Source organism: Anopheles moucheti, chromosome 3 (genome assembly GCF_943734755.1).
Source record: "Anopheles moucheti chromosome 3, idAnoMoucSN_F20_07, whole genome shotgun sequence".
Classification (NCBI taxonomy): Eukaryota; Metazoa; Arthropoda; class Insecta; order Diptera; family Culicidae; genus Anopheles; species Anopheles moucheti.
In genome coordinates this window covers 39246982-39259333 of record NC_069141.1, presented here as the reverse complement: position 1 = coordinate 39259333, position 12352 = coordinate 39246982, and the positions used below count along the sequence as shown (strand labels likewise).

General features: G+C 45.8%; 1 protein-coding gene across 1 annotated transcript in view; it reads right to left on the bottom strand.

Annotated features, from left to right (window-relative positions):
- Positions 1-242: 242 nt before the first annotated feature.
- The window catches only part of LOC128302685 (zinc finger protein 853-like), an 87761-nt gene continuing 75651 nt past the window's right edge, over positions 243-12352 (bottom strand). The window contains exon 2 of the mRNA XM_053039549.1: positions 243-2072. Within this exon, the coding sequence (XP_052895509.1) occupies positions 243-2072 (1830 nt within the window). The remainder of the gene's footprint in view (positions 2073-12352) is intronic.

Sequence of the window (12352 nt, the reverse complement as noted above, 5' to 3'; positions counted from 1 at the left end):
TTTGGAGACAATGCATCACAACCATTGAGAATCTAACACCTTCGTAAAAAAACGTTTAAGCAGGGCTACTACCACTCTGGTTAAGCATCTCCGATTTAGATAAGGTCAAACAACACAAACGTTGTAAAGGAAACTTATGATGAAATCATAATCCGCACACACTTTTACGAGGAACTACCGTTCTACCGTTGGAACTACACCACCAGTGTTTGAAAGCGAGCCTTGAAGTTTCGCATCGAACTTCACGATTCAGTCTTTGTTTCCAGAGCGAAACCACCGCCGACACCACCGAAACTGACCTCCTTCTTAATGGCACGGCCCGTGCCAAGGCCTACCAACGGCAGCAGAATTGGCTTCTGGTCCATCGACGGGCTGGTGCTGCCTCCGCTCGAGCCTCCACCGTTGCTGCCACCGCGCTGATCAAAGCGGGTGTGGGTGCGCATATGACGGGTGATCATGTCCCGGCGACAGGCCGCGTACGGACATTGCGGACACTTGTAAGGTTTTTCGCCCGTGTGCGTACGCTGATGCGTCGACAGATGATCCGAGCGGGAGAAAATCTGACCACACACTTTGCAGGAGTATGGTTTGACTCCCGTATGCAGACGCATGTGACGCGTCAGCATATCTGACCGGGCAAACGATCGCTGGCAGACCTCACACATGTAGGATTTGGTGATGTCCGTCGCACCGGTACGACTTTTATGTCGCGAGGCCATATGCTTCGCCAGTCGATCCTGGAGCGAGAACAGCTGACCACACACAGGACACATGTAGGCAACGTCCGAGCCCGGTGGCATCTCCTCCACAACGGGCGAAACGTTCAAATTGAAGCCGGGCGGCGCATGGCCGTTGAGATGCTCGAAAGCGGGCGACCGCCGTATGTCCGGCATGGATTCCCGTTTCAGGACCAGCTTCGATGTACCTATGGAGGCGGGTGTTAATGGTGAGTCCGGTGGTGGGCTGTCGGCCAAATTGGGCTCTTTCTTGATCACAGGCGAGACAAAAAGACTAGTCGATTCGTGCAGTGATGTCGACTTCATCGACAAATCAAGCGGTTGGTCCTGCTGGTCTTGGTGGCCACTGCTGCTGCTGCTGGCGTTACTACTCCGACTGCTGGTCGTTGGCGGACGCTGTGATGCTCGCCCCGCCTGGCCAGACTTCTTTTTCTTGGGTGGATTCAATTGGTGATGTGGTTGTTGTGGTTGTTGTGGTTGTTGTTGCTGCTGCTGGAGCTGAAGTTGAAGATCCGAATCGGAATGGCTGCGCTGACGGGCAAACTGTTGATAAAGCAGTTTGGTCGGCTCCGGGAGATAGTTGAAGAAGGCGAGAGGATTGAAGTACTGGAGCTGCTTGTACAGATACTGTTGCTGTTCCTGCTTAATCTGTGACGGTTGCAATGGCACCATCGGTTGCTGCGGGGAGTCAAACTTGGTTTGGCGAGAAATGTGCGAGGGTGATGGCAGTTGCTGATCGTGAGGTAGTGCATGCTGCTGATGTGACGTCCTCTGCTGAAGGGGATTGTTCTCATCCACTTCGCTTAACCGCAGCGGGCTGATGCTGATGCGCGGACTGGCGGAGTATGGAAACACATCCTCGGCACAGTCTTCGGCGCTGGACCGCGAATCAGTACACTTGATCTTGAAATTTTGCGCTTCCCCAACGTTGTTGTTGTTGTGATTGACCACCGTCCCGCTACCGTTGTGCAGCTTGTCCAACACCGCCGACAGCCGTTTCCGCTTGTGCTTCTTTTGTTCCGATCGGAACAGGTTGTTGTTGGCCGCGGCGGGCAGATTGTTGTTGTTTTCGTGCCCATCGTCTGACGGTGGACGTGAGCGAGTCGCAATCTGCTCCTCGGTCGATTGGTCCTGCTGCTGTTGCTGGTGTTGCTGCTGTTGGTGCTGCTGGTTTTGCTGCTCCAGAGCAGCGGCCGCCACCTGGTACAGGTAGTAAGCGTGTGGACGACCCGTTTGGATGTGCCCCATTGGGTCATAACCGCCATCCGCCATAGTCATTAGGTCCGTCGTTCTGTGATAGTACCGGTGGATCAAGAAAATATCAGGGGCATCGATCTGCAAGGCGAAAGCGAAAAAGAGAGGGATTAGTTAGCACGGCCGGCAAAGCGATGTGTGACAAGTCGTAGGAAGCCGTCGATAAATGGCCACTGAGCGATCATCATTATCGACCGATTAGATCGAACATTCTCATTAGGTTGATTGTTTCGTCTACTCGTGCCGACTCGTGTCGTGCACAACGAAATCCAGGACAAATTAAGGGCTCGTAAAAAGAAATCCCAAATTGAACCTGCAGGTTCGGCCGATCAGTCTTCATCAGCGAAGCTGGAAGAAGCATTGATTTTGATTTTATGAAACAACTAGCTGGAAAAATGTGAAAATCCTCCAATGATTGAAAGAGCGTCGAACACAACGGGCTATTATCGGACACCTTTTCACAAACGAAGCCGCCTGGCCGAATGTGGGGAGGAGGCATTTCGGGTTCCGAATAATTTCCGAACGCGACTTTTAGTGTCCGTCGAAAATACGCCGGGGTGGTAAATTAGAGAATCAGGCCAATATTTTAATTGTGGGAATTTAAATAATTAAGTTATTCTATCGCTAGTCCCGTATCCCAGCAGGTGGTAGCTACAAGTTTGTGATCATTCGCTAGATCAGTGTGGTCGAGCGCCTTCAATCTTCGATTGCTTTGAAACTCTGGAGCTGCGTTTTTTAATTGTGGTTCAAAGGAAAACGAGATATCAATAGACCGGCCGGGAATCAGATGCTGTGACAGAGGGATGGGTGGACTATGGAGAAAACGTGATAAAAGCTGTCGGCTGAAACCGGTTAATTGAGTGAGAAAAGTATAACTTTTCCCCCTATTCAAACAATACACGACTGTGCGCCGCTCTGGGATTGCTGCGATGGATACTTACGCCAATCAGATTTGGAAGTCATTGAATCAACTTCAAAGCAGCTTTTGATAAATATTTTCTTCTTAGCATAATTGTTAACGCAAATTGCTGTACGACGGATTGAGAGACTATCAAGTTGAACTTTAAACAGAAAAAAAATAATTAGTATCGTCAAACATTCTTCCAAGCATTAGCTTGAACATACATATGAATTCACATAAACATACGCTCGCCAAGGCCGGTTTAATGCAAAGTCACGTTTCACAAATTTGCACCCACAGCATGCAAACAACGAATGGGTCGAGGAAGTCAAATAAATACGCCAAACGCAAATACACGCTCGCGGTGTGCATTCTACTCTATGGCGTTTCAATGTTTCGGTTGTGATAGTTGCCTCTTCGATTTCCCCTCATGAACTTCAAGAGCGTGGTGCTTAGTTTTTTTTTCAATCTGCTCACCTAAAAGGTGTGCTATACCTGTGCCTCCCACTCACTGGCGAATTGTTTCCCATCGATACACTAAACACCCCGACAAAACGATTCGTTTTCGTTGAATGAAAAAATGTATAAATCCATATTGACTCCAAGTAACGACCATCAACCATCCCTCTAATGTTTTTGCTACATCGCTCCTCTGTGTTGATAGAACATACACACTTTTTTCCATAGGAATCTTTGAGTTTGAGTGCTTGAAGCATTAGTTTGAGAATTGTTTTAGGCAAAATATTATTATGAGAAGCATTATCATGATAATATGCTTCTGCTTCAGCTGCCGTTGGCTATGTGATCCATGGTTCATCATTACCGTTTCGAGAGGGTGAAAAGGTCTTAGAACCGTTTCTTCAGCTCCTTGGTTAGCACATAACCACAATTTAGGCGCCATCGCCTGCCCCGGCTGATATTGAATGTGATCACGAGCATAAATGCATTCTTCTTAACGTCAAATCGTTTCGAATGGTTGTACAGTGTGGAGTGTATCTTAAGTTGCGAGGTGCCGTAATTATGGTTGATCATATTTTGGAAAACATGATCGAATTCTTCCCTTCCGTGCCGATGGTAATGACTTGACGAATTCTTGGACGGATTCGCTTGGAGTACCTTTCACCTTCGATACAGAGAGTGCATATCCATATGTGTGAAAATTACCGACACAAAATGGGAGAAATAACCGATAAGACGGAAACAAAGCGGTTGCTCATGCAACGCTGAACATTTTTCGACAGCTGGTCGGTCCGAACGGAACGGCTACTCATGGAGCTGTTCTTCGGCAGGGCAGGAAAAAATTGACGCCGAAGGCCGTAGGGCTCCATCATCCTCTCCTGCGTTCGGTGGCATAATGTTTTGCCTTCATCATTTTCGCCTTCTCGTTCGCGCCGCTTGCTTTCTCCTGCAGTGGGTTGGTGTGGGAGGCAGACGAACAGCGCTCGTGAATACATGCCCTACCGTGAAGTGTGTTTTCTTGCGTTATGTTGGCACCCATAAGCCAAACCCGTACCTAGTTGGGGTACGGCAAGGTCTCCAAAAAATAATAAAAACAAGCACGCAACAAGCGCAAGGGAAGGAAAATAACATACAAATTCGTAGCTGTCGATGCTGGCATTGATAAAGTGGGCAAAACCACTTCGAACGCATTGTCTCCGTTGGCGGCTCGATGGCTTTCGCGAGCTGCATTGGCCCGCCAGGCTAGTCCGCGAACGACAGGTTGATGTACCGCAGTCGAGCCTAAGGGCACAACCGGGCTGGGCGGGTGGTGCGGCGAGTTGGAATCATCTGAACCGCTAGAGATAATTACAACGTTCATACGCAACGCGGTCGTAATGGCCGACAGCCATCGCAAGGAAGATGCGGACGCTCCGACCCCCGACAAAAAAGCGACACAGGGTCTGCTCCTACTGCCACTCCCACCTCATATCCGACCAACTGAGCGGGGTAGGAATTATAATGGTTTTTGATAAACGATGCGATGGTCATCGCAAAAGAGGAACGATGTCAGGAAAAGTGCCACAGCGAGTAGCCGAGCATTCACATTCTTGGTTCCCCGATCACCAGGAGCGAGTCGTTTTTTCGGAGGCTTCGTCGGTTTCGGTTCGACAGCAAATCACTTCACCGACTCTTGATCGAACACTCAATGCGTGACCATAAAGTATGCACACACACGAGCATGCTGACACACACACACATAAACAAATGGTCACTTGATTTTGGTCCATTCTGCAGGATCGGTCCACCCAATGGTCGAGATTGTAATTTTCTCTCCCGATGCTCCCATCGCTTATGTTCCGAACGATCGCTTCGGTGACGATGATGTATGCTGATGCTTTTTTGTCGTCACAACAGAAGCACCGGTTGAGTGGAGGCATCATACGGTGCTGATAGTGCCGATGGTGCATGTGCAACGATCCTTATTGTGTGTCTCCCGGCGTGTATGTAGCACGGAATGAATAATGACTGCGGAGGGAAGCGATTTTGAGCGATTGGAACAAAACAGGCAGCCCGAAAGAAGGTGCAGAAGTGTAAAGGTTGGTTTGGTGATTGGCTGATGGCTACCAAGGATTAGCTTCTGTTGTAGCGTGGTGCTTGTCAATGCGGTACTTTATTTAGATTAGTTTTTTTTTGTTCAGGATTTATTAAATAATTTCTTGCCGACGTCAGAAACTACGAAGGACAAATGGCAGAAAACTATACAAAAGTTAACGATAATAATACGATTATATATTCTGATAATTCAGAACTGTTTTGCAACGTATTCAAGCTGCAAGAAGACAACTAAAAGATTATGCTTTTCTGCAAAAAGTAAAAATGTTGGCCTGAAAGCTGTACAAAGTATCATTTGTCACCGTGCCAAATGATAGTAGCAGAAATTTCCCCGCAAAGAAATGCAACCAAGCAAACAAATAAGCATAAAAAATTAAACAAAACACATCAAATCTTGAACCGTCCGAAGGCGAAGAGAAAAACAGTGGGAAAAATAAAAATGTAATAAATAAAACGCACCAAATATTGGTGTGCGATAGAGCGTGGCGTTGGCGAAAAGGAATACATAGTGTCACAAAAAGCAATAGCACACACCGCGCTGACAACTACGGATGTGAGATGGTGTGTGGAAATATTCAGAAAAAAATTGTTCTAGTCGACCGATGGCGTCAGAGCGAGGAGGGGGGAGGGGGGTTACAAAAGGACAAAGAGTAAACAATGGCCATGCTCTTTAAAGAGAAAAACATAGATTGACCGAAGTGTTTAAAGCGCATTGGAAGTATAAAGCTGATGAAGAAACAGAAACTAGTAAAACTTTCGTATGCAAACCACAGCCGGAAGCTGATCGAACGACGAGAATGTGAACAAAATGTGTTAAGAAAGAAAACGATAATACAAAAAAATCACCACCAGGCATTATTAAGCAAAGTATTCTGATTTAATAAAATAAACGCAAACTAAGGCAAAAAGCATAGAGCGAATGTTAGCGAATGTTTCATATAAAGTATCAAAGAAAATGGTAAAGAAAGCCGCAAAAACTGTGAAACCTGGGTCAGTGATGGTTGCTGTGAATAAACGAGACAACTCGGCAGTAGCCAATACTTCAAAGCCGAATGAGACAGTAAACGGGTTGCAAAAGGGGGTATAAGAAAAGCACGAGGGATAGTCTCGATTTATCAGTCCCGGAGGACCATTTGCATTTTGATTTATATTGTCCCGAAGCGTGGATTTGGGGTGTGCGCATTTTTGATCTTAAGCTTCTTTCCACTTAAGGGAAGGGAAGATTTTTTTTTTTCGTTTGGTTATTAGTGAAGCATTTGCTGCCGTTTTTCATTTTACATTCAAGTTTACTTTTCTGTCCTGCAATAGTTTTATTTTTTTTTTCGTTTATAACAAAGTTGTTTGCATAGTAAGGTTGTGTTCGTCTTGTGTAGAGAAGAAATTGACATATTTTGAGACGCTCAAGGATGTACTCCTTCGTCAGCGAAGGGTCCCAAAGATGAGCAGACAGAAATTAATTGATCTCGTTTATATGTTTCTCGTTTGCGAAAGGGAATGTTTCTACTTCCACACTGTCTTGCTCCTCTTCTCGTGAGTATCGAATATATAAGCACAATCGCCATCTTCATCATCACAATCGCAACCGACCGTGGGCGACCATGCGCCTCCATTTATTGACATTCATTCCAGCATGTAGGGTTGGGGCGACCATGAAAAAGAAATGTGAGCCGCAGAGCAAATGAGCTCCAGCAACATAACTTCCAACAAAACTTCAACTCGTCACCGCCACGCAGGTTAGCGGGCAGCTTGAACGAAGCGGGCAGTTTGGCAGAAGGATAACACTGTTGACAGCAAGTTGAATGTTAAGGACGATATATTTTTAATTTTATGGCTTTCGTTTTCGCTAGGCTAGTTTTTTGGCACGGAAAAGGGCCAGTTCTTTCGCTGTGGCGAACCCAACAACATGATAATCAGTCGCTCGGAATGGCCAACGGTCGGATCGGGAGGGGGATGGATCGGGTAGTAGTAACAGTAGGTTATCTCTGACCCAATCCGTTCAGTGTGCAGTCCATTCAGCCGAGGCGTGGACAACAGTTTGGCACCGAGTTCTCGCAAAACTTTCTCGACCGACACTTTAAGAGCACGCCTGTCACAAAGCCTGTCAGTGTCGGCGACTTGGTTGGGCATGATTTATGCCCAAACGGTTTTCTACGTTCTACGCTTTGCGTAAAGGGGATTTTCTATTGGAACGGGTGTAGATTTGGATGATTTTTGTTAGATGTTTGAAGAATTAATTTCTTGATGTTTCATGGTGCAACAATAGCAGATTTAATTAATAAACGCCAGTGTAAGCTGGCACGATGATTGGATTATGTTTTTCATCAGTGTTTTTTCCATTTGTAAATTCCTTTCACAAATTTATGAACTATACAGGAAAAATAGGAAAAATTCACATTTTTAATGTGGATTGAATAGAGAAAAAGATATATTTAAATAATCGATATCTTTAGTATAGCTTATTAAAATCGCTAAATGTCTCTTATTTTTAAACTAATTGCAGGAAAAACTTTCTTGAAGGGAAACACTTTCTTGTGTCTTGGTGCACACTGAAGAAAACACCGCTTTGCGGCAAGTAATCAAACCAGGGAACTTATCACCTCCAGCGCTGGATAAAAATTGTCTTCAAATGCCATTACGCGTAAACGGACAATCCGTCCGTACCGTAATAAAAGCATAAGAGAGCGTAAATTATTCATCGATTGATTCGTTATCGGTATAAAATTTGCAGCGTAATCGTAAAATTTATTGAAAATAAATTCTCCTTCATCGTTTGCCAATGCTTGTGCGGTGTGTGTGTGTGGCAGCATATGTTGATGTGCGGTTTTTGAATGCTGCAACGACTCGTGATCGTTGTCATAAAATCACGTTTTGCTCGGCGGTTCGTACGTTTTGCAGCTGGGAACACGGTAGTTGGGTTGACGATTTCTTTTTCTTTTTTTGCTTCGCGCGCTCTTTATGAATTGGATTTGATTCTTTATTACTTAACAACGGGCACACAACACAAGTGGCAACGTGCACCCGGTTTCGCAGTAACCAATATGCCGGTTCGATAGCGTATACATGCTTCAAGGATATAAAAGGTGGTCCCAGCCCGGGCGCAGCGGAATCTCTTCATCATCTTACTCCTACCTCGACCGAGTCCGATGGGAGTGAAAATAACGCCCGAATCGCGGAATTCGTTCGGTGCCAGCGTCTTGGGCGAGTGTGCGAGTAGGGGAATGGACGCGAAAATTGCAGCAGCGCAATGCAGACAATATGATATCAATAAGAGAAGATGGTTTTGTGCTATGGGTTGCGAAGCACATGAAACGGGAAAGGGGATAACTTTCAGCACACCCATACGCGTTTTTATATTTTTCGCCCGGTCTGGGCAAAGGCAATGAATTGGGGGAACAAAAAAAAAGTGGCTGGCCCTTACATGATGTACTGTGGTCGCCCTGTGGAAGGCACGAGCAAGTGCAAAAGGATGTTGCTCCTGTGTGTGTCCCTGTTTTGCAAGACTTCCAACAAAACGACAGCCCCGGGTACGGTCGCCGTCTTTCGCAAAAGGCTCCGCAATCGTCGCAATACCAGCGCCGAAAGATAAAAGCATAAAACATAAAACAATAAATAAAAATATTTGCTTCTTGTCATCTCCGTGTCCCCTCCCAACGGGCGGGCAGCGATGTACTACGTTCATGCATATGCGACTGGCTTCAATGTTCCTTTCCCCTGCCATGGTTTTGACTTTGCATTGTGGGCACTGTTTTTTTGTTTTGGTTGTCATGCTCTGCTTTTTGTGTTGTTTGGTTTTGTTCTTTTGGACTGGCGTTGGCACATTTGCTTGTCGGTCATTCCGCGCTGGCGGTGGCAAAGCGACCAGCGTTAAGCACTTGCTGACCTTAGGAAGCGATTGGGTGTTGTGCAACTTGAATGCATGGAATAGTCGCCTGTGATCATTAAAGAAGGGAATTCTCGAACTAGAAGGGAATACACGCATAAGTGGCTGACTGGCCACTGAAATGAGAAATCTCGAAAATAGGGCGGAGCACCAGAAGTGGAGCAAGGCGACATAGTGGTCACTTGGGAAGTAGAGAAGAAGGCCGGAAAGGAGACACATTTGTGGGCCGAAATGACAGGTGAGAAGGAAAGAGCGTGGTATTTGGGGCCTGATGGGTATCTATGATCTTTAGCCAGTAGCTTGATGATGTTAATTAAGTTTTGTTCGACAACATTCATCGGGTTTTACATTTTATAATGAAGAAATGGGGTGAGCTTTAATGAAAATTTGTATATTTGAAATTTGTTTTAGTATTATTTTAAGTTAAAATAACTTAATTGGTACAATAATGGGCTTTTTTAAATGAATGTTGATAAAGTAATATTAAGTTCCTAAAAGGAACGACAAAAAAATCACTTATAGCCATTTTTCACAGATTGTTAATTGATCGTTGCTGACTGATAACATTATTTAATAATAAAATAATAATAAATTAAATTTTGCAAAGGGAAGTAACGCATGTCAGACTAGGGCGATTTATGAATCACAATTCTGTGATTCACAAATTGATTTTTCAAATTCGACATTTTCATTGATATTTTCAAATCCTTGTTGATAAGATTGAAATTTACCGACAGTTAATTCAAATCGTTGGTTAACGAGATCGTTCGAAATCCTTTGTGCGTCTTTGTTCTTATGCCCGGTGTCGTATGAATTTGAACTGCTTTGACTTCTAGCCCCGAGCGACTGATTGCAAGAAATTGTTGGTGCATCGTTCGTTAGCGCCACCGGAATGTCAGTCAAACTCTAACAAGCCAACATCTGTTCGGGTGCAAGCAGCGGGTGAGATGATTTCATTCGTCTTACTAGTGGTGTGTCCTTTCGAGCGCAGCGAAACGAACTGGTCGATGAGCCAGGCCGTGCGCAATAGAACGGACGCGTCGTTGGCACATCGCTGGGTGTATAGGGACGGTGTTGGACAAGTATTAAGTACGGGATACGAGGCCCCCGGGGGAGGGGAGGTTGTGCACCGTTTTTGGGTCGTTTTGGGTTTGTTTCGATCATGCCTGGGTGTTTCAAATGTCAAAAGACTTAATTTCCTTCTACATCGTGGGGCACCTATCGCGAAACTTAATTGATCATCAAGACGTTCGTTCATTTCCCGGATCCTTTGCACACCCGTGTAAGCCACCCGGCATGGCCGGATGGCGAAAATCTTATCTACTAATCCCCGAGACGGTAGGAAATGTTCCATTACAGTGTTGAGTAGCGCAAAATAGATCACAGCGTGTGCAAGTGATGTGGAGCGTCAGGTCAGGACCTAACCACCTCCATTCGGAGGTAGAAAGCGGGAGTCGCACATATAGCGCTGTAGGGACGTGTAAGCCGAGCCAGCATCAAGTCTGTGTGGCGTTCTGCGTGTTCGAAATTAATTAATGACGAGATGAGATTATTCATGTGGCAAGTGCAATTAGTATGCACGCTAGATTCAATTTGCGTCCTCGTCACCAAACCGCCGGTTGAGGGTGGGGAAGTCCCACATCCTGACAAACACGACAAGTCGCGTCACACCGAAGAAGGTACCGGCGGTACAGCGAACACATGGCTCGAACATGGTTACCTTTTTTGTGTGTGCGCAAGTGGAATATGTGCGGGAGTAGCACGATCATTTCTGTCGTGGCAGTCATCATCGTTTGCGTCGTCGTCGTCGTCGTCGTCGCCGTCGTCTCTCAGCAGCCGTAGTGACGCAGATTAATTCTGGCAAAGCTAATTTCTCACTTGTTTCCCACAGGATCTTTGCCTTTCCCTGAGATGCGTGTTTCGCCTGGCCTAGGGGGATGATCTCCCACAACCGGGGCAGTCGATCCCCTTTTGCCAGTAGCATGCCGTTTGCGAGTGGATCGAATATCAACAGACAGATGAGTCACGATGATTCACGCGCACATGATGCGATCAAATGTGGCCACCATTGGCCTGGTCGTCACGATCCAATCGTTGTCCATTAGGGGGGAGGCATTTTAAAGACAAGGTCGGGCGAAGACGACGGACGGGTGGTGGTGCGTTAAATTCCGGTGCAGAATATCTCGACGCTTTGTCTTGTGTCGCGCGGACTGCGTCGGTGGAATTTGCTGGCAGCCAGTGGATTGTGCATGTGCGCCGAAATTTGGCGACGCCGGTACCGGTTGCGTTGCTGAAGCAGCACAATAGCATGGAATGATGCAGCTCATTTTGCCCGAGACGATCACTCATGCCATGTGGGCTGGTCTTTTGTCTCTGCAATCGTGCTGCTATTATTGGCCTCGAGGAATCTCTATTTCTTCGTCAAATGAAGTGTGCAACGCACCGAGAGTCTCGGAGCCTGTAAACGGAGCAATGCATTATAGGTGATGTCTTGCAATTATTTGTGCATAGGAATGTCGGTTGAGGTTTTGAAAGTTAAGGAAGTATTTACTTTCGAACATCACATAGTTATCAGTCAACTAACATTTAACGAGATCTTGAAATGCAATATTATTGCTATAAAAAAAATCGTAACCGGCTGTCACAGATTTTATGCAAAGTATTTGCATCGTACCACAAACGACAAACATGAGCGAATAAACATAGCAACTAATACGCAAATGGAAGAAACTGCGGGTGTTGTGCAAGCTGATACATTACGAATATCTCGAACATGACAGCAGTGCATGCTGCATAAAACGATGCACCAGACAAAACAAAGCAGACATGTAGAAATCTTGTGCGAACGAACGAGTGAAAAGGACCTTGTCAATGGCAAGCCACATGGGAGAGTGGGGAAGGGGAGCGAGTTTTTAAGCGAAAGAATCAAGAAAGAGTCAACTCTCAAGAGAACAAAAAAAACCAGCACGAAGAAGAGAGATAACGAGAAACACGAAGCAAAGGCTGAAAGAGTTGAAACAGGTGCAA